The sequence below is a fragment of the Amblyomma americanum genome, chromosome 1 (assembly GCF_052857255.1).
Source record: "Amblyomma americanum isolate KBUSLIRL-KWMA chromosome 1, ASM5285725v1, whole genome shotgun sequence".
Lineage (NCBI taxonomy): Eukaryota > Metazoa > Arthropoda > Arachnida > Ixodida > Ixodidae > Amblyomma > Amblyomma americanum.
The window spans coordinates 272092981-272115760 of NC_135497.1; the positions used below are offsets into that span (position 1 = coordinate 272092981).

General features: G+C 51.3%; 1 protein-coding gene across 4 annotated transcripts in view; it reads left to right on the forward strand.

Moving 5' to 3' along the window:
- LOC144115076 (protein NDNF-like) overlaps window positions 1-22780 on the forward strand; it is a 178968-nt gene that overhangs the window by 69502 nt on the left and 86686 nt on the right. Inside the window, exon 2 of one of the 4 annotated variants that reach the window (XM_077649215.1) lies at window positions 7841-7904. The exons of 1 other annotated variant lie outside the window; for it this stretch is intronic. Coding sequence is in view for 1 of the 3 variants with exons in the window: in XM_077649214.1 (XP_077505340.1) it covers window positions 12469-12521 (53 nt within the window). In the remaining 2 variants the exon portion in view is untranslated. Of the gene's footprint in view, window positions 1-7840; window positions 7905-12244; window positions 12522-22780 lie in introns of those variants that run through there. 2 more of the 4 variants (XM_077649217.1, XM_077649214.1) reach the window with 2 other exon arrangements.

Below are 22780 nucleotides of genomic sequence, written 5' to 3' on the forward strand. Positions count from 1 at the left end.
TGTGCGAAGTTCGATTTAAAGGATTTCTTTTTACTGCACTAGACGTTGACGGAATCACAGCACCAGTTAATAAACCTGATGGTCGATTTAAGCGAGTTGAAATAATTGATTGTTATGAGTAGCCATTACATTAGAGTGAGGTCACAGTTAAATGCCCTGCGGAACGGACGAAGAGCGCGGCTTTGTCCGCAACGCTATCAGGCCGTGGCTCGCATCCCTTCTGTGTTCGCGCACGCGATGCGCGGGCTCCCGATTGATACCGAGTTCTCGGCAAAACGCACCGCGATGGCTCAGTGGCTTAGGCGTTCGGCTCCTGATCTCACGGTCTTGGGATCGATCCCGGCCGCGGCGGCCGTATTTCTACGGCGGCGACATACAAAATCGCCCCTGTGCTTGTGCAATGTCAGCGCACGTTCGAGAACCCCAGGTGGTCGGAGTTAATCCGGCGCCCTTCGGTGTGGCGTCCCTCATAGCCCACGTGTCGCTTCGGGACGTTAAACTTCGCAATTCAGATTTTGCAATTTACTTCTGGACGAGTCGCATGCAGTGCACTTGACCTTCGCGTCCCGGTTTCACAGCACTGTAAAGCCCACAATGAGCGCATCTACTGTTATTAAGGAACGATTGGCAAGCACTTACCGCGGCCTTATTACCCATGTCACTAATCAGCTATTGCGAATTGCAGACTGAATTTCACAGCTGCTGTCTCCGCTATAGCTAGCCCACCGATTATCTTACTCATTATCGCATAACACCGCAGCGGTGGTCTTGTGGTTTGAGCATCCGCCTCGCGCGCGGGAGGTGCGGGGTTCGATCTCCAGTGCCGCCGGGTACCCACCGGTGATACAATGGGTACAAGTTTCCCCTGGCCTGGTGCTCGGCTTATTCAGGGTGAAATGCTTGGGAAATGGGTCTCTGACCCCACCTTGTGCCATGAAAAATTACCCTGTGCCATAGCGCTCTTTGGCCGCACATGCCCTTGCGCCATAAAAATCCACCACAATCGTCATCATTGTTGCATAAATAATTCACTATTCCTTGTTGGTTATAATCTGGGATATCAGGTCTCCCGCAAAACCTTTTGCGTAAGAGCTAGCAAATCTGCGAGGCGGGTGATTTCGTTGTACATCGTCGCATACATAAAAAAAAATCATAGAAGGAGCAGAAGATCCGTGGATAATTGCCAGAAAATGCGGCCCGCGCCCCATCTCCGGCGGCGAAAGGAGCGGGACCGTCGAAGAAAAGCGGCAGCAGGACCTGTGCCGTGCTCGGGAGAGGAGCACAGCAGACGACACTCGCGCAAGGATGGGGCTCACCGGTGCTTACCTGTTTCGTTTACATGGCTGCGATTGACCGCTCGGGCGACGCTCGCGAGGTGTAATTAAACATTTGATATGCCGTACTTTGATACTTTGATTTGATAGGCCATACTTGCGTACGAATGAACGTCTTGTTTCCACACAATACTTGTTTCCACAAAATAGTCCCTAGTTTTTTTTTATTTTTTTAAGGCCGCTCTACAAAGGTCGGACTGGTCTTAACCGCCACGGCGCGGTAGCCACGTTGGTACCGTCGCTAAGTGCGTGAAGGTTGTCAGCTCAGGGAATAGCGCGGCCGTGGCTACGACGGGAGCACGGTAGCCACCGATCATGCTCCTTGACAACATTCCGCTTCGCTTTGATATTCACGCCGGTCGGTCGCCGGCGTTGACTAAGACACGGAGGTCGAGGCAGCCTACTTAATCCAGCCTAATCCCAATGAATCGCGATAAACCCGCTAGGCCGCCGCGCAAGAAACCGTGCGCGCACTGGCCGCGTGAAATCATCGTCGTTCGCAATCGGCGCCGCTGACATGCACTCGGCGCGCTTGCCCGGAGTCGTTCGTTTCGGGCACACCCTCGTCACACGCTGTCGCGGAATGACAGATGGCAGATAAGCCGATAGCGACCCCCACGCGGCCCTTCGTGTTCAGTGAGCGTGCTCTGGAAAGGTGTAATCGACGCGTGTACGGGGGAAGCTGTTTGTCTCTTTCGTCTGTTATACTATGTGACTTAACAGTGGGAACGATTGGCGAACTGTCAAGGATACGATTTAACGTGCCGTTCAAGGTAAGCGCGCTATTTCGCTCCATCAGCGCAGTAAGGCTCAACGGAATTTTTCCCCCTTGGTTTTGCGTTACCGCTTGTCCCAGACCACCATGTTCGTCTTTTTCGCTGCACGTGTACTACCGATGACTTGCACTTGACGTCAAAGGCGCCACGGAGGTGGCCCACCAATAGCTGCGCCAGAGGACATTCAGATCACGTGGCGATAAGCGGGTTACATAGGCGTGTACGTTTTGAGCGTGTTCCTGTTTTGCGAACACGCGTGGCGGCCGCTATGACGTCAGTGCAAGTCCTCTACACCTCGCGACGGAAAGCAATGTCTGGAAACAGTAGCCGGTGTTGGTACAGTACTTAAACGGAGGTGCCTTTCGATGGGCTGATTTTGTAGGCTTACGTGTGTCCTAGGTGGTGGTACCACAACACCGCAGCGAATTTGCATTTGAGAGAAAGAACTTTACTGCAACGCAGCGTTCAGCGTCGAGGGTATCCTGTGCCAGATTCACCGAGACCAGCTGGTTCGTCAGCTGGTCCGAGGCAAACCAGGCCCGCGACGTTGGTGGAGAGGAGTATGGGTAACGGCGGAATCCCGTCTGATACCGCAACTATATCCACCGGGCGACCATAAACTGACGGTTAACGTGAGCCCCGCCGCGGTGGCTCAGTGGTTAGGGCGCTCGACTACTGATCCGGAGTTCCCGGGTTCGAACCCGACCGCGGCGGCTGCGTTTTTATGGAGGAAAAACGCTAAGGCGCCCGTGTACTGTGCGATGTCAGTGCACGTTAAAGATCCCCAGGTGGTCGAAATTATTCCGGAGCCCTCCACTACGGCACCTCTTCTTCCTTTCTTCTTTCACTCCTTCCTTTATCCCTTCCCTTATGGCGCGGTTCAGGTGTCCAACGATATATGAGACAGATACTGCTCCATTTCCTTTCCCCAAAAACCAATTATTATTATTATTATTATTAACGTGACAAACCACCCATACACAGTGCTAAAGAATCACACACACCCGACGCGTGTGGCCACCTGTCATCTGTTGCCTTCTTGTGAAGCCGACCTAACTGTAGGTTGAAGGTACACTGAGGACTATTCCATGCAATTATTGTTATCAGTAAAAATTGATTCCCTGGCTCTCTCTGGCTATGTTGACGTTTGTCCAGCCGCAAAAGACACATTTATCGCCGAGAAAATTGAATATAAAAATCTTGCCGCCAGTTGATTCAAACCCGTAACATTCTTACCGAAAAGGACGGGATGCCACAGTTTTGATGTGAATGGCGGTGTAGCGTAGCCTCTGAGATCCGCGAAAAAAAAAAACGGTGTCGACGTACGCATTTTGCTCGCGAAATTGGCCGGTGGTAGCGACATCTTTATTTCTTTTTTTTCTGCGTCCTTTGTAGCTTATAAGAGCCCCGTTTTCAGTGAGAGTGGTCTCCTCGTGATTCAATACCGGGCACCAACCGTTCGCTCCCATTAAACAAATTTTTGTCCGCACATTGTCATCGTGCCTAACTTTTGCTGCTGTATTTCTTTCGAGCTGTATTCTCTGTATGTTTTTGCATTGTATTGTATAATCTCCACTCTTGCTATAGCCCCACCTGGGCTACACTATGTGAAAATAAATAAGTGCATGATAACGTCGAACCATATCGATACAGGCCAACTCCTATTTTTCCTCAGTGTTCTTTTAAGAAAACAGTTTTGCACATCAGAATTTGGACAGCTAAGTCGATTGTTTTACCGCGCAGTCTAAAGGATCTCCGCACTACCGCAGCGTACAGTCACAACGTGCTGCTGGATTGGCATAAGCACAGAAAAATACGTTTGGGCAAGTTTCCAGAAAATAACGAGAAATTCTCGTGCATCAGGCAACTGTGCAACTCCAGCCTTGCTTACGAACAAAACATTTATCGTGGAATCAACTCTCTCTCCTTTGAAGGCGCAGCGAGGGAAGTTGTGATGGCGCAGTAATCGAGGCAAACGCCCGTGGCCCACTTAATGCAAACGCGGTCAGTGTATTTGTGCTCACATTCCTTGCGCACATTGTGCATTCACGTCCTTGCTTGAAGTTTACGCAGCCATCTCTATTACGGCATCCTTTCTTCATTTCCTTTTAGTTTAGACGACTGATGTATATAACTGGCGTTAACTGTGAATGACCGCCCAAAGGAAATGAACCACCTTCCATATCTACGGGACAGTGGTTGGCGAAAAAAAATGAAACTTCAAATTCGCATCACTGGTGGCTGTCTACGACCCTGTGGTTTGCTCGGCAAGTCGGACCACCAGGGTGGGTTCTTTCCCACCGTATCTCAAAAGAAGAAGGTGTAAAGGACTCTCAAAGTGAGACATCAGGCCGTTAAAGAAGCGGCTAACGGAGATCTCTAATTTTTATTGCGTCCTGCCAGACTCTTCTGCACAAATATTTATCAGAATGTTTCCTACCTTTTGTGATCAGCAGAATAACACTAATAGCCCTGCACAGGTTAGAGCAAAAATTTATATATGCAACTACGCGTCGAAACGTTGTAGTTAGAGATGCGACAAACGTATGTAAAAGTTAAACTTTTTCTTCCTTCAAACAGGTTGACTGGAGTGAAAACGTTTTTTTTTCTTCTTTTCTTCATCGAATGTGAACGTATCTTCATTTTTTTTCTTTTTGCATCTAATTACCCGAAACAAAATGCCAACATTCACTGATGTATAGCGCATAAACAAATGAGAAAAGAAGCGCGCCTTTTTGCTAACGGTTAAACGCCGGAAAGCCTAGAGGCCAGGGCTATAAATCAGACGGGATCCGAGCGTGCAAAAAGGGAGCGGCGTGCGGCGCATTCAGCGGTCACCTCGCGTTCACGGGACGTCCCGCGGGCGCTTCGTGCGCCGGACTCGGGGAGAAGAGCGTCTCTTTTTGCAAATGCCACGCGCGTCCGACTGCTTCCGCGCGAAAGGGACGCCCGAGAAAAGAAAGCGCAAATCCGCTCCGCAAAGACGTCCGTCTTGCTCCGGTTCTGGCGGCGAGCGCCGCTCGCGACGACGACAAAAAGAGACGCGGGGATCGTAAAGAAAAGATGGGGAGGAAATGGGAAGGAAAAAAAAATACAGGGTGGGTTGGGTAGAGGCGAGACGCCCGGTGTATAAGCGTCTTGGCGGGACAGACGCTGCCGCCGCGCTTGAGGTCGCGGCTACGCGGAGGTGAGAGAGCTCGCCTTCATACGCGCGCCGGGATGGCGCCTCAAAAGCAGCGTTGTGTCCTCGCTTCCCGCTGCTGCTGCTGCTGCTTGCTCGCTGGGCCCGTAGACATAGCGGGGCACGCACACGAGAGGCCGCCAAAATAACTGTGCGGAAACGTCGCATCCTGCGCGGTCCGCCCGTGTATCTGCGACGCCCATTCTGAGCGGCCGGATCTGGAGTGATGTGATACGCCCCTACTCGAGGGACCAGATGGACTATACGCTGGACGCATGCTATAAAAGTGCGGGGTGCCCTTGGTGGGTATTAATCGTGATGAGCTGACCTCTTGTTTTGGCCTACTTAGTAGTCTGTGCGTCTCCAAAGTGAAAGCGTAGTAGTGTCCGGGATTTCTGAAAAACAGTCTTGCAGCGAGGGTGCGATTGCAGTGAACGTCTGCATGTGTACGACCTTGCGACTACAAACTGAGGCTTTTCATCATCATCATCATCACGGGACTAAAGGTTGAGCCCCCTGCAGGACATAGGCCTCTCTTAACGGCCTTCAGTTATCTTTGACAGCAGTTAACCCATGGCTTAGCAAATTTTATCAGCTCCTCACTCCATTTGAATCTTGGACAAGCCCGACTGCGTTTTTCATTGTTTTGTATTTAGTGAGGCATTTTAACTGATCTTCGGTTGTCAATTCCGCGCATTACATGTCTTTCACTTATCCATTTTCTCTTTTTAAATTTCCGCTCAAGTATATCTTTAATTCGTGTTTGCTTTCTGGTACACTCAACGTTCCTTCTGTCTGTTGTTGCTTCACCTGCCATTTTTATTTCTGTCGCTCGCTGCTCTTAGCCTCTTTTCTAGCCTTTTTATTAGCCTCCAAGCTTCGACCCCATGGGTGAGTTGTGGTATAGGATACGGCGCTTACATGCATCCAGTTTTGGGGTTACTGGTACGCCGCTGTTCATAACTTGGTAGAGACAGACAAATGCAGTCCACTGCATTCTTGTTCTCCCGCCGATTTATCTCTTGTGGTGCGTATCCTTAGTTCTCCCAAACCACCTGGTCCGGGCTCCGCGGCTCGAAACCGAAGCCACCGCCCCATCATGTCCGCGCCCTGCTTACCAACCCAGCTAACAAAGGATGGCTAGGAGATGGAAGTGCGAGGCAACATCGCTGGAGAAATCGATGCAGGAAAGGTGCTCTATTCTGATTTGCTTTGGAGATTTCAAACAAGGCCATGGTTACAAATAGCATAGTTCTGTGCATGCACAGCTGTGGGCAGGCTGAGGCTATGGGCAGCACAGGACATGATACAGCTGAGCAGCTTTCTCAAACTTTCGTAGCTGAAAAAAAAACGGGGGGGGGGGGGGATACAAACGAAAGATTTGAAAATGGATTTTGGAGCTATATGGTAGCGCTGGTAGTCTTTAAATAGGTTTTGTAATTATTCCGCTGTTTGAAGCGTGTTCAAACTTGCACGACCCTCTAATCACGTTATACCAAGGCCAATGTATGCACACAATACTTGTTTTAAATATCGAGTCCATTATTGCACTACCAAGCGCAATGACGCAGTCTTTTATCCCGATCCATTCGTATTTCTTCACGTCGTGCAGCAAACATAAGTCGTACGTTCGTCTGTTTTGGCCTACACCGAAGTGGTATGAAGAGGCCGATTTGACCTCAGACGACGTCGGCTAGAGTTGTGATTTTCATGTCCGCCCATCGAACAGTACGGACAGCGATGGCAACGCTTGCCTAAGCTTGTATATAGCGGACACAACATTGCTTTTGAAGTGTATGCCAAGAGGCAAAAATAGCATTTCGCTGCCGCTATCATTACGTGTTACAAGCCAGGCCTTCAAGCTGACAAGCATAATGCCTTAACTGGGGAAAGGAAAAACACGCACGTCAGCGTATTTTCTCATAGTGCGCAAAGCGCCCGGCGGCTTCTAAAGCAGACCGACAAGCCAGCCGCTTGCGTTTCCAGCAACTCGGGAATGGTGCATGTCACGCTACGCTCTTTATCGATAGTACTGAAGCGGGCGTGTAATGCGTGAGCTTACAAGACAGCGGACCGAGTCTAAAAAAAAAAGTGAATAAGTCCCGCATAAGTCCAACGAGGAGCAGCGACTGTTTCCAGCTCGCTTGAAGTCACCTCCGACGTCTTTTTTGCTGGTTTTGCGTGCATTGCCCTTCGCTGCGGAAAGGAGCCCGCGCCACTCCGGCTCGCAGCCGCGCGGAAACGAAAAATCTGGCAGTTCCGCGAGCGTATATATACCTCAGCAAATATAAATATCCGTTCGCGAACGCCTTCAGCGTCGTCTGTTGCTTGTCTCCTTTCCGAGCACCTCTTCCCTGTCTTCATTTTCGAGCTGACGGGAGAAATGTCCCCAGCGTCGACGTGACAGGCTCGCGCGTGTTTCCGTGTTTTCTACTTATTCGGCCCGGCACGCGCATACCTGCAGCAGCCACTTGGCGAGATTCCCTCCGATTCCCAATTCCCAAAACTATATTGGGCGCTGCTCATTGCATCTCTCTCTCCTCTCGCAGGGCGCCGCCTCACCTGGAGCGTGCCGTGACAGCGGACGAAGAGGAGCAGCACGAGTCCGAGAAAGTAGGTTAAGCAAGGGCTTAGACACACGCGGAGGGCGCGAAAGCAGCAACAAAGCCGGAATCTGGACGCGCCGGCTCGCTCGTCGGGCGCGCGGCGGCCGCCTCCGCAAGCCACGCTGCTCGGAGGAGAGCGGCCGCGCACAAAGGCGCAGAAAGCGTCTGGTTTAAATCCAGCGGGCCTATGTTTAGACCGGGCGGGAGACGGCCTCGCCTGCCGCGCCGGCCCGCGGAGGATTCACGAGAACAAGAAAGACAGACAGAGGAGGCGGGGGAGGTGGCTGCGTGTATACGGAGTGTACGCGAAAGGTGCCTGCCGCAGTCTGGGGCCCACAGTGCGCCAGGGGCAGCAAGGGCGCTACCCTGGCGCCGTGACCCCGGCCAGCCTGAACTCGCGGGGAATCGCCGCAGCGGGGCGACCAGGCCGCCGGAGCCTGTCCGTATACCTGCGGCAGTCCGTGTCGAACGCGTCGGGAAGACCCTCAAGTTACAACCGGAGCGAACGCTGGCAGCCTCTCCGCAAACGTACTTACACGGGGCTTCAAATCGCTGTTATGTCGCTGCTGCCACCTAACACCAGGATGATACGGTGCGGGCGAAATGTGCATCTGCCAGTCATTTCGCGACAACACCGTAAGCGAAAGATCAGTAAATCCATGTTTGCATTATTTCAGACATCATCGGCGGGGACGCAGCGGCCTTGCTGGGTTTAGTTGAAACTGCAATTGATGCTACACATACAGGGACGGGGGTGCGGAGGGCAATCGGCTACGGTGTTATCCTGCGTTAGAGCGATAACGAAACGCACCCGTTACGCCAAGACTGGTGTTGCCTAAAGACCTGAATGCGATGCGAAGCGAACGTTTGGGTGACGGCGATCGTAAAGCACGACCAGATGCGTAATGGTGGGTTGCGCCCGTGTTGTTTTTCTTCGTTATAACTGACCTTTCGTGCTATTAAGTATGCATCGGAACGAGATCACGAGTCTCAAACGAACGTCAAGCGCGAGCAGGGCTTATGCTTCACATGACAATTTAATAACAACGTAACTTTCATTCATCCGTCTCTAGTGCGATTTTCGGGATGGCTTAAAAGTGATGGTGATGAACTTTTATGGCGCAAGGGCGTCTGTGGCCAAAGAGCGTCATGGCACACGGTTTTTTCTTCTACTCAAGGTGGGGTCGAAAACCCATTTCTCAAGCATTTCACCCTAAATAAGCCGAGCACCAGGCAGGCAAAAGCTTGTACCCATTGTGTCACCGGTGGGTACCCGGCGGCAATTAAAAGAAAACTGGCAGGCAGTGCCCACGCAGGTGTGAGTACTGTTGCTATTTCACTGATAGAAATAGAAATCCCAAAACTATCCGGCATTTATTCGCCTACGTGCGCCCAGAAACTGCGGTAATGCGATTGGGGGAGCTCTGTATCCACCGATTCCTTCCGGTAGGATAATAATTAAGCGCAAAGGAACACACGCACGCAAAATGGATGAGTCAACGCGAGGTGACAACGTAATTAGCAATGAAAAAAAAAACAGAGAAACAATGAGGATACTTCTCCTTCGCACTGTGTCTCTTTGCATTCAACAAAACTCACACAACGCTTGCAGACTGCCCCAGGTAACTTACTCAGGACTGACTGCGGCTAGACGACGATTGGATATAGCGCAGCTGTCGTGTTCGCTGAAATTCTGTTATAATCATCTATATTTTACTTCCGTGATCCGCTTAAGTATCATCTTGCTTATGGCTGAATACCGATAGCCATTGGTGACGAACTGCCGTGTGGAAGATATCACCGCAGCTAGCTCTCTGCATACGCGTTTGCCTCTTCGAATTCTAAGAACGCGCGTGAGATTAAAATGGAGCGTCTGACCTCAGCAATTCGCGCCAGGGGGCAGCTATCGTCCTTGGGCATAGCGCGCTCTGGCGCGAACTGCTTTTAAAAGCCTCGTCGCGCTTTCTTTAGAAGCGTATCATCCTCGCTCCTGGCTCCGCAGCCGCGAAAGCGAGAAAAGAAGCGATCAGTTACGGATGGCTGCTGACAGTCAAGGCTTAAGCTGTTATTCTCCACACCCTAAGGGAAGTACAAGCTAGTCGCATCTATTATAAGCGCCCGAGGACCTAAACATCGGCATCCAACTCGAAGACTGATTAAGTTCCACGTAAGAAGAGTATCCCTGAAACACTGGGCGATCACCGCTGACAGGCCTAACGTTGCATCGGGGCGCATGCTGTATTTCGTCAATATTTCGTTGGGTCGAATATATAAGCTACCAGACAGGAAAGAAAAAGTTGGAACGGTTAGAAGTGGGGAAAAAATTGTGGACCTAAGCTTACTGGCTCAACCCATTAATCAGCGGAAGCTGATTGGCATTGGCGGCCGAGAGGTCTGGAATGGCAGGCCTGTTTCGACGTTTCACAGGCGACTGCCTGATTGGGCGTCTCACATACCTGTTTTGGCGTCCCTACACTCACGTGCATACTCGGCCTTCGGTTCGATCGCGTTCCCTGCACACTTTACGGACTCCAGGGCTCGCTTGCACGAAACAAATTACTTCCCAGTGTTGTCTTATTCGTTGTCTAAACCCCTCCGTTAGTTTTTGGAAAGGAAAGGCGCATAACTGGCTCAGTGGACACCTCAATCGCGCTGTGAGGTGGCGGTGGTGGCCTCCTAAATAACGCGCAACACGGCTGTCGTTGTACCCCCAAATGTCTTGCACTAAATGGCTTGCACAAACCTGTTACAGCTTTCGCTGTAAATGTGTCAGGGCAACAAGGTTTCTTCCAGCACTGAACAGTAAACGCGACGGGATGCCGCAGGCTGCAGAGCCCAGACGAGCAATATGACTCACTTTCCCGTACTGAGGCTGCGTCACTTCACGAGTCTGCGTGGGGCACAGAGTATTTTGCGTTTGCTTAAATGTCGCTCAACGGCTGTTCTATTCAGCTTTCGGCCGGCAGGTACTATCCGCGCATGGAGCGCGACTGTGCCTGTTATAGAGCTGATCACTTTTCGCCAGAAGTGGCGCGCAGTTCTCTACACTCTTCGAGGACGTCACACATAGAGCTGTGAGTGAACTCGGCCCAGCAGTGTAATTTCTTTCTGTCCGGCAAGTTGAAATAACGTCGCTTGGCTTCCACTCGGTTTGAAATGCCAGACTGCACTCGGTGTGCGGACTTCTCTGGGTGACCGATGAATTTCGGCCGAGAACACAGCGTACACAGTTCATAGCGTTGAAAATTACGAGCGCTGTATTCTTTATTGATGAAGGCAAGCCACTGCCAGCAAGTTGCAGCTAGAGCTACGGGGCTGGGGAGTGCCAGAAGCAGCGCGAATTTTCCGGTCAGGTGTATTCGCAATAAGAGGATGTGTAGCGTATATAAGCTGGATAAAAGTTCGCGGCTGGGAAAAATAGCACCTCGCGCAGCTTACACACGTCAAGGTGGCTACGCAGCTATGCACCGGACGACTCATCCAAAGAGGGCGTTGGGAAAGCGTATGTGCGCATAAATTGGGCGTTCTTGCATTTTCAGGGATTTGACCCAGCACGTCAGTATTCAGTGCCACGCAAGGCACCACGAATGCGGAATATGCGCTGTTGGTGACGGTACCAGCGTACTGTCAGAGCCGGGCAGAACGTCGTATTTTGAAGAAGCTGGGCTTCCTCCGGCGCAGCTAACCCAAGCATGGGCGCAGTAGTATTGTCGGCAGATTAGTGACGGTACAAAGAAGTAAAATAACGAAATCCGGCAGGGGCCGCTCGCGAGGCTTCCTATTTTTTCCAGTCGGATCGCTCAGACGTGACGTATTCACAGGAAGCCCCGCACGTCTCGTCCACAGATACCGTGAAAAAGCACCTGGAGGCGGCGTACATAATTCATGTCCCTTGGTCGACTTGCCCCCTCGCGGCTTTCAAAGCACGCGGCGCGTACGTGACGCTGGAGGAAGCACGCGACTCACGAGTGGCCCCGCGCGCACACAGGGGCGGTGGCAGGGCGCATCAGTCGCGCGAGAGGAGGCGAAAGAAACCGCGCGCCCAGGTCACGCGCGCTGCCAGCAGCAATACGGCGCCGATGCGCAAGTGCCGAGAGTGGCCCCGGCGGCCGGCAAAAAAGTGCAACAATTCTGTTTCCTGCTTAAACCGCGGCGGCGAGCGAGGCAGCCCGGTCGGAAACACGAATATCCGGCTTTCGGGAGTCGCGCGGAAACGTAACAAGGGCGCTGTCGCAATGGCGGGAAGGAAGGGACGCTGATGAGGCTGGGCATGCACGCTCGCGTGCGCTGCCGCCGCGGATCTCTCTCTCTCGCACGCGCGCGCCGCCTTCGTCAACAAACAGTAAGCGGAGCGCGCCACCGAAGCCGACCGCCACACCACGCGGCCGAGTCGGCAGGGGCCACGACTGCGGGAGGCGGCGAGGGCTTCCCAGGACGCCGGTGGACGCTGGGGAAACGTAGTGGCGGTTTGGTCTGAACTGGCGCTCTGGAGCTGTTCTCGTCCGGTTACATCGCACATCCGAGAGGACAGCAGTTCGCGGGAGCGCCTCCTAGTTCCCCTCGTCGCCGCCATGATCAAGGTCATCGTCGTAGGCCTCATTTCTCAACTGTTTAATGCCCTGCGGTGGGTCGCTTCGGGTTGTGTTTCGCTGCCAGTACGGTCGTCAGGTGACAGAAGGGCGAAAGGCACCGTGATGACTAAAAACCAAGACTTATTTACTTGGTATATGTTAGGCTTAATGTGTGCGACGCGAATCGGCTACTATGAGCGCCATCATGGAATCCAGAGCGCTTGCAGACGAAGGCTCAATGACGATAACGACACATACACTGCGCTGGGCTATCAACTTTGTGTGTGTCGTTGTTGTCTTTCTGCCTTCGTCTGCAAGCGCTCTGGATTCCATGATGACTGAAGGAACCCAACTAGCCCAGCAACAAGTCCTACTATCAGCATCAGCGGCCGTTCTCGTCTGCTCATGATCTTATCTACTCGTTAATGCATCATGGTTATTGATAATTACTGAAACGAAGAAGTGTGCACATGGTCACTTCATGGAAAGAAAGCTCGCAGACACGCGGCTAATTTGCTGTTGTTTAATGAGATTAAAGCTTACTGCAGTAACTTCAAATGCAGTAAACTTTAAAAAAAGAAAACTTAAGTGCTCCTTGCGATGCAAAACTACAGGCAGTGCCCAAATCTTTGGTCCATTATATGCTTGAATACAAACGGTTCTGTGATGATAGCCTAACCGAAAGTGATTCACATTGCCTTTCTTTGCACGGGCAGGATCCTTTCTTAGCACGACCCGCGCTGTACCCCCAGCCAGGCCCACTTCGGAACGAGAGTGACTCAATGCAGCAATTGAAAGGGCGGAGGAGTTGCTTTATTAATCACTACCGGGAGCTATGGGCGCGGCGCTGGGCAATTCGTCAGAACGAAACAGGGTGCACCGCCCTTTCCGTGAAACAGTGCCGCTTGATGACGAGCCCCACTCCGCGACCACGACACGAACCCGACACGCGCTCGTGAGCGAGCCACGGAGCGTGCCGCGAGAGAGAGGATGAGGGAGAGATGCGTTGCTCGATAGTTTCGCTCGGCGCATCTCTACCGAGCGCGGACCGTTAATGCGTTTTTAACAGACGCGTCGGGCAGGACAGCTTTTAGGTCACGCGACACAGCCGTCGCCAGACCGGGCGAGCACGCGAGGCTTCTCGCGGCGTTGTCGTCGGGGCCGTGCGCGCGCGGGGTCTGCGCCCGCGGGCACCGCGCCAGCGCCCGGGGCGATGGTTGAGGCTTTCTGCCGCTAATTCCTTGAGGTCGCACGCTCGATTCCAGCCCGATACGGCGGCATTCTAAAGGAAGGGGGGGGGGGGGGGAGAAAGGGTGTGCGTGTTATTCGCCATGGCGGCCACTTTCCACTAAACCCTATGTTTAGCAGGCGCGGGGTTTAGTCGACCCAACATAGGGTTCAGCGCTACGTCGCGATTTCCTTTCGGCCTCTTGAATGGCTTAAACTCGCCGGTTGTAGAGCTTGGTATATCGTCTGAGGTTAATTACTGCGGCGCAGAAGCAGAGGAGGCTCCGAAGTTTGATCGTTGTGTTGTTTCGCATGTTTGAGCTTGCCTGCAATGTCTTGCCGGCTAATCTTGTCACACGCGAACTCTTTACAAGCTTTGAGAACTTGCCAAATTTTTCGTGTTTGGGCAGGATTGTGGTAAGTCGCGGAAAGCGGAAGCGCAACCTGCTGATGTGAGGCTAGCATAACTGAATCGGAATGAGAGCGCGCGCTGTTTCACTATGGTGTTTTTTTTTACCTATGTTTTCGTGCATAAGTACATCATCATGATTGTCGGAGAGTCCGGTCTTGATTTCGGTCGGCAGGCCCCGCGTTGACAGTAACTACTTTGCTCTGCGATGAGTCTTTCGACTTTCCGGGCCCGGAGTGCCGTTGAACCCTATGAGCAACACTGCAGAAGAAGAAAGTGTTCTTTGGTGCAGCACATAAGCAGTGCATTAGCATCTGGCAAGTTCTATGCATGCAGCAATGAAGATAAATGAAGTCTTAAGGTCATGTTTTTCGGTTGCATACTATGAGGACATGGAAAGAGAAAAAGCAGCTGGGGAGAATCAGGTAACAGCACATCTGTTGAAGGAAGGGGGGAGAGATCGTGCTAGAAAAACTAGCCACCCTGTATATGCAATGCCTAATAACCTCGACCGTACCAGAAGCTTGGAAGAATGCAAACATTATCTTAATTCATAAGAAGGGAGACGCCAAGGACTTGAAAAATTACAGGCCGATCAGCTTACTATCCGTTGCCTACAAGGTATTTACTAAGGTACTCGCTAATAGAGTCAGGGCAACCTTAGACTTTAATTAACCAAATTATCAGGCTGGCTTTCGTAAAAGATATTGCACAATAGATCATATTCACACTATCAATCAGGTGATAGAGAAATGCGCAGAATATAACCAACCTCTATATATAGCCTTCATTGATTACGAGAAAACATTCGACTCAGTGGAAACAGTGGAAACCTCAGCAGTCATACAGGCATTGCGTAGTCAGGGTGTAGAAGAGCCTTATGTCAAAATACTGGAAGATGTATATGTAGCAACTGCACAGCTAATATAGTCCTCCATAAAGTCAGCAATAAAATTCCAATAAGGAAGGGCGTCAATCAAGGAGACACGATCTCGTCAATGCTATTCACCGCCTGTTTACAGGAGGTATTCCGAGGCCTAAATTGGGAACAGTTGGGAATAAGAGTAAATGGAGAATACCTAAATAATCTGCGATTCGCTGATGACATTGCCTTGCTGAGTCATTCAGGAGGTGAACTGCAAATCATGATCAATGAGTTAGACAGGCAGAGCAGAGCGCTGGGTCTAAAAATGAACATGCAGAAAACCAAGGTAATGTTCAACAGTCTAGCAAGGGAACAGCAGTTCACAATTGGCAGCGAAGGCCTGGAAGTGGTAAAGGAATATGTCTACTTAGGGCACGTAGTGACCGCTGATCCTGATCATGAGAGGGAAATAACTAGAAGGCTAAGAATGGGGTGGAGCGCATATGGCAGGTTCTCTCAGATCATCAATGGCAGTTTAGCAATTTCCCTCAAGAGAAAAGTGTACAACAGCTGTATCTTACCAGTACTCACCTACGGGGCAGAAACGTGGAGGCTAATGAACAGAGTTCAGCTTAAGTTAAGGACAACACAGCGAGCCATGGAAAGAAAAATGATAGGTGTAACGTTAACAGACAGGAAGCGGGCAAAGTGGGTGAGGGAACAAACGCAGGTCCATCCTAGGGACATCCTAGTCGAAATCAAGAGGAAGAAATGGGCTTGGGCAGGGCATGTAATGCGAAGGCAAGATAACCGCTGGTCCTTAAGGGTAACGGAGTGGATTCCAAGAGAAAGTAAGCGTAGCAGGGGGCGGCAGAAGGTTAGGTGGCGGATGAGATTAAGAAGTTTGCAGGCAAAGGGTGGATGCAGCTGGCAAAGGAGAGGGTTGATTGGAGAGACATGGGAGAGGCCTTTGCCCTGCAGTGGGCGTAGTAAGGCTGATGATGATGACTATGAGGACAGCCTATTTCGACCCTGAATCGATTCAATGAGAATGGTCCTGTAATAAGCCTTATTAAAGTTTTCTCCACTTCTTAAGCCGGCTTCACCTCGTTGCATTTCGACCCAAACATGACATTACTAGTTTTCAGTCAGACGAGGATAAAAAGCTAAACACGTATGCTAGTGCCTCACAATTGCGCGCATTGTCACGGTAACCACCTTGACATGCTCAAATATTGTTGCTGCATTGAGGTGAAGTCCGATTAACGTTTATGGAAGGGGTCTGTGAGCAAAACAGAATGTCGACGACCGCTTTTCCCTGGAATTGCGAACGCTTAGACGCAACTAGGAGTGTATGCAGCTGCCTACGCGGCGGAATGGCTGGACGTCTCATGTGCCTCCGGTGGGTAACTTTCAAAGCTCGCAGTGATCATGTACTACCTCGATGGAAAGACTGAACGCGAACAATCAGGCGCCAACACGCCCCGCTGTTTGGATTTATTTTCACCGCGCTCTTATTTGGGTGGCACGAAAAAGACGTTAGACTCGTCCTAGAGTACATCACGGATGAGTCTGGGGTCTTTTTTCTATCACCGAAGTAAAAACGCTGTGAAAAGAAATTGAAACAGCGGACAGTGTTGGCGCCGGATCGTTCGCGTTTCTTGCCATCGAGGTAGTACGCTGCACGCACATGGCGTGCCCGCGAGAAAGAACTCTGTCACCCCCCCCCCCCCTCCCCCCCCCCCCCTCAACTCTGCACCGCTCCTCGTAGCGACTACTTCGTGACGTCTGTCCCACAGGCTGCGGACGTGTGACACACCTCGCGCGGGAACTCGACACTGGACAGATGTGCGCTCGCCTGTGGTGCGCCATGATCGAGATGGAAGGCCCCCTGCGATCCATTACACTGAGAGGCTGTGCGACGTGTGCGACAACTCCCATCGGGCCGATCGCTTAGCAGGAAAGTGGTATACAGGTCAGGGCCCCGCTTTACTTGGTCTACGTATTTGCGACGTGCTGGTTTTAGGCTCACACTATCTTGAGTGCTTGCCTGAGAAGGACGTGGTTTCGACTGCGGTTATCAGCCCCTTAAGGCAAAGCTGTGGCGGATGGCTCTAGGCTAGATTTTTATTTTCGTCACGCGTGCATATTTAGTCGTGTTTACCGCGTGGTCTTGTCGAACGCATGTTAGCGAAGATTGGCCTAAAAGGAAAAGAAACAAGTCTGCGCCGAGGCATATTGTTTGGGTACAGCTTTTCAACTGCAGGCCTTAGCAGTCATAATGTGACGCATTGTTAGGCTTTGCGATACGGGCCGATGCGTTAGAAGCAGAATTACGATGCACTATTGAGATTGATTTACGAACAGGCTGGCGACCACTCGGCATAGCGCCAGGACCTTGGAGTGTGCAAGATTACATGCCTGAGGCTTGAGAAGATCGCCGCAGGTGTAACGCAGTATGCACAGTACTCCAATCACGCCAAATTACGGTGACATCAACGTACATTTTTTTTCCTTCAGGCCCAAGGTTTTCAGTGAACGGAACCGCCTGCCCGCTTCTGTCGTCTCCGTAGCGAATTCCGACTTGTTGAAGAGGCTTATTACTGGTTACGTACTCTATAGCTACTGTACTAATTTGCTCGCATTCTGAGCGTTTTAATTTTTATTATTCCATTTTGGCCCACTCTTCTCAGTAAGGCTTCGACGCTGAGTGTGAGTGAGGGAATTAAAAAAAAAGGAATGAATCGCCTAAGATTATCACTTTTATTTCTAAATTAATATTTTACGTAAAATGTAAAAAAAACATATAATCGATGTCCACATTAATTACTTTCACGAGACGTCTATAAACTATATAGAGTGGCAAGGAATCACTGCGCCTTATGCAAACATCAGCCAAGCATGTGCTGCAACCTCTGACGCCAGCCCATTCCTGTTGCCTATATATATAGGATGGATGTACTGATCTCGGTATAATGTCCGGTCTCTCGTTCAGTTACTGACATTCGCAGGACTACAATAGCAAGGCTTATCAACTAGCTACTTTGTATCATCGTTTCTGGCCAAGATGTGCCGTCTTTGCCTAAAGTAACCAATCAACGGGGTCTGTTTGTTGGTCATGCATCAGAGCACCCGTGGCATCTATAAATCTGTATAAGGTAAGGACAACCCCTGCCCTAACCTTTCGACACCTTTTGAGGGGAGCCGTAAGGGCTCCACTACACAGCAGAAAAGCAAACCCCGTTGCCTGGCCACTTTTGGCAAAGACGGTACGTGGCGCTGTTACCATGGTTAGGTTTTGGGGCACATCCGGACAGGCTTACGCCGCCGCTGGTTCGAATTCCTCCTGGGGCTATGTTATGGTAAAAATTTTTCGTTCTGGAAACCATTCGGCCGGAGAATTTCGCAATGTTTCGGATCAGATCTGCTTCGTCTTCGGCTTCGTGTTCGCCGCTGTTCCCAGACGATGTTCTCCTTTGCCGAGAATGGGAGCTAAAAGAGTTTCATGTTGCACCCTTCAAGGCACCATGTACAGGATTGTGTACAAAGCGAGCACGCAGCTTTTTGTGAGTGTGCTACACCTAGTAGTTATTTTTTTTTTTGTTGCAGGTGAATTCTATCGTTTGTTTCGTTTTCACTTATTGCAGCCTCGCATGGAGCTGTGGTAGCATCCTTCATGTCGTAAATAGGGCGGCTTTTTTATGCCAATTAGAGCAAGCATAAATAATATTTGACGAGACAGGGAGCTTGCTAGCGCGTCCTCCGCCATATTCATGCCGACAGATTTTGCTAATAGTTACAGCATAATTCTTCTTTTTCAGGATTTCAAATGTCATGTGCATCTTCGAAAAAGAAAATGATCCCAAGGATGTTTATTTGACAAATGCTGGCATTTCCGTGCTACAATTTTCTACCACTGAGGCACTTTGTAGGACGATTTGTAGATACCTATAAAAGATTAACCGTAGACGCTTTTCATTGGAGAACTAATGAATTGGCTTTCTGCAGGCCTGGATATACTATTCAAGGGGAAATGTTTTGTTTAAATAACAAGCGGCAGCTCAGCAGAAAGGGTTAAAAATAACGTGGCTGGGTGGAAAACGATGTGCCGGGGGAGTGTGCCCCCGTGTTTCTAGGAGGTGGTAAATGGTGAAGAAAATCAGGGAGTTCATTTGCTATTTTCTCAGCAACGCAGTCACCTTTTCACGCCCCCCCCCCCCAAAAAAAAACAAAGAAAACAAAAAACGTTCGTACTGCCCTCATAGGAATCGCATATCGATCTGTAGCATAGCGTCGTGCTTACTTTAATATTTCCCTTTAGTGTCGCTGAAGTTCCACACGAGTTTTGAGACACGTAGTAGGAAAGGGTCGGGGACTAATTTTGACTACCTGGATTTCATTAATGCGCACCAACTCGCTCAGTACAGGGGATTATTAAGTTTGGTCTTCGAAATGCGGTCATCGCGGCCAGGCTTCGCTGCCGCAACTACACTCTTAGCAGCAGAACACTTTAGCCTCTGCGGCGGATCCTGTATATGTATAGAATGTCATGCGAAAACTCTTAACAGAGCGCTTTGTGGCGAGGGAGAAAAAAGAAAAAGCTATCAAACGACGTACTACAGCGCTTTCATCGCACTAAAATTCCGTCCATTTCGCTCCCTTTAACCTGATCCACAGTCGCGCCCGCTGAGCGCATCCAGTCACTGGACTTTCGTTTCAAGACGAGCCCTTTTTCTCATGATCTTTCGTCCGAGCAAAAAGGATGGAAAAAAAGGGCGTGAAATGGGAAGGGCAGATGCCAGGAGCAAAGAAAACAAGCAGGAGACGGTCCCTTCTCGCCTACTTTTTTTTTTTTTTGCCAGACGAGCTACCCCCGCGGGAAGGGGGTGTCGCCACTCCGGCGAAAAGCCCTTGTTCCGGCCTCGATTCCTTCTGTTTTCGTGCGCTACACGATCGGGCATTGTACCCGAGGAAAGAGCGCGGCGCCAGCGACAATGGCTTTCTGAGCAGCTTTCATCAAATGGAAGCAGGCAGAAAGCGAAGACGAAAAGGGAATGAAAGAAAACCAATGCGTTGGCCACTGCGCGCAGAGGAGTCGGAGCAATGGGAGCAGGCAGGAAGGAGTACACCGAAACGGCGTGCCGTCCGGTCAACAAATGACCACTTGGAGAACAATGGGGCGCAGCGGCCGCGTGTCTTGGCTGCGAGTGGAGGAGGTGCAGCCGCGGCGCCGCGCAGGGAAGCCCACCCACCTTCCGGAGGAACAGCGGGGCGGTGATATAGCGTCCGTAGAAACGCCGCGGAAAAGACGTAATTGCCGTGCCGCCGGAGACAGCCGGGCACCCCCTCGGCCTCTGCCAGGGGAATCCGGTAACGCACAGCCCTGTCTCCAGCCCCTGCGCTGAGGGCCCTTTGAGCTCCGGCCCGGAGCAACCATCACGACAGCAGAAGCCGCGTGGCGCGGAGATGGCGGCGAGGAGAGGGGCCGCAGAATAGAGCCCCCCCTTCTCTCGCATTTTCGTTAAAAATAGGGGCGCCCTCCCGTCGTCTTCCCCAGCCTGAAGTTGGTGGCGAGGGGGCCTCGCCCGAGTTCCTCGCAGCGAGCAGTCGCCGCTCATCTTTGGACCCCGTGAAACGCTGAAACGTGTGGCTTCGGACAGGCACATTGCGAGACATCGCACCTCCGCGTCATTCTCCGACATCTTCGCTGTCTGGGGACGTTGCAATAGAGGGCGGGACTTTGAGGCCGCCTCGGGGAAGTTGCTACGACGAGTTGTGTACTCTCACCGCTTTTTGAAGCGATAATTAAAGAGAGCAGGCAAGTGAAAGGGATACTCTCAACTCCCGTTTACGATGGCAGACGAATGACGGAAAGAAGGATCATTGTCACGCGGCAAAGTTAATCGCTACAATATAGTTCTGAAAAGGTGAGTTTCGTAGGTGAACGATATTTCGGGCGTCACCTGCTTCATCAGTTGCTTCTTCGCGTGTACGCTCACTGCGTCGCGGGCGTGGCCGCTTCCTCCTCGTCAGTGGAGGAGCGCTTACGTCCTCGTTAGGCGGAATCGAAACGGTGAGGTCTGGGGGTCTTCATATCTGTAACGCGGTGAGGAACATAACGAAAAAAAAAAATTACGGAGGGCACTGAAGACTACTTACGTGCTTTGAACGTGAGAACCTTGTTTTTTTTTTTCGTTTTTATTTCTTTTGTATTTATAACTTTTTCCCCTCTTCCTTCCTAATGACACACCTACTCATTGGCATACAGTCGTAAAACAGCGCATATACCGGGTTCACCTTTCTTCACCAAGAAGCAACGCGGCTCTTCTGCCCAATGTGTTGCGTGCTCGCCTGGCAGTCTAAATTAAGCCCCGCGTTCAATTCCCCGCACCTTCGGAGGAGAATTTATTTTTCTTTGATACCACAGTGACGTCATCTGGGATTTTTTGGACCGCTGCTGCTGGTCAACGGTGACGCCGAGTTTCGTTGCCAATGAGCCATATAATGCTTTCGCATCAAATGAGTGAAACTCCGAGCGTGTACGACCATGGGCTTCCTCTGTGTAACCACAAATTGTGAATCACAGAGGCAACGATAATCGGAGATCCCGGAGGCCAGCCTTTACGCTCCGCTTTGGACGACAAGCCAACAGGCAACCATGTGTGCCCTATGCTGGTACCTGCGCTCTCGCTTCCCGCATCGCGCGGCCGCGGGAGTGACAGCGGCGCGCGGAAGGCGGAGGAGGGAAGCTGGGCCCAGAGCGAAGGCAGGTACTACACGGGTCGAGATGCGGCAGCGGCGGCGGCTACCATCGCGCGCTGATGAGACGACCTGATTGCCGTCTGGGGCGCCATTCCCGCAAGCGGCTGGGAAGGAGCGTGCGGCGGCCGTTGAACTTGGCACTGCCGCCCTGGGTGCGCGTTTTGGCGGCACTATCGCGGCCCTAAATATGAGGAGCGAAGCGGAGGGACGCCCTCTTTCTCGCCCTCTTTATCCTGCGCTTGTGATTTTTCGTACGTGCTCCCCGGTTAACGCTGTACACGGGAGAACACACACGACGCCGCGAGGAGGTGTCGAGGCCGCTGCCAGTCCCAGGTGTCCTCCTCCAGTGACAGCTTGCATGCTGGTCGGTCCCTTGACAGCCCCGCTGGCTTTTCTGCGAATAAAAAAAAGAAATAAAGAAAACACCCCGTTGCTTCATCCTTTTGCGCGCGCCGTCAGATATCAGATTCTGATTAACCATCGAACATGCGAACAGCCGCGCTTCCCTTCGTGTACCCTAAATAACGATTTCTCGAAGGGTGCCTCGGCCCTCCCCTGGCTTTCTTGGCTTTTCGTGGCTGCTTGTTATTGTTCAATGCGCCCATTTCTTCTAAACGCTGATGCTTGCGCTACTTCTCGATAATCTCACGTTTTCCAACAGCCAATGGCGCCAAGATCGCCGCGTTACTGATGCGCTATGCGCGTAGGGTAAAAATTCAGCGGATTCCCCCGAAGCGCGGAAAGCGGCGGGGAGGAGCGTTCTTGCCTCAGTGAACGCAAACCTTGATAGCAGCCTTCGAGGTAGCTTTTCACTCAACTTCAGTGTGTGCTAGTAGTTACTCCTCCCGCGGCACTTTTGTGGCACATATATCTTTGAGACAATCACGCTTCAGCACCCACGCCGGCGCATTACAAGTGTGAATGAAGTGTGGAGGGGAATATCAGCGAATATCTGGGCCTTGCAGTATTAAGGGACGCCTTTGCTGCTATTATTCTTGAAAATACCGCGTATAGTAAATTAGACGGGAAGTATATTCAGGAGCGAGTAT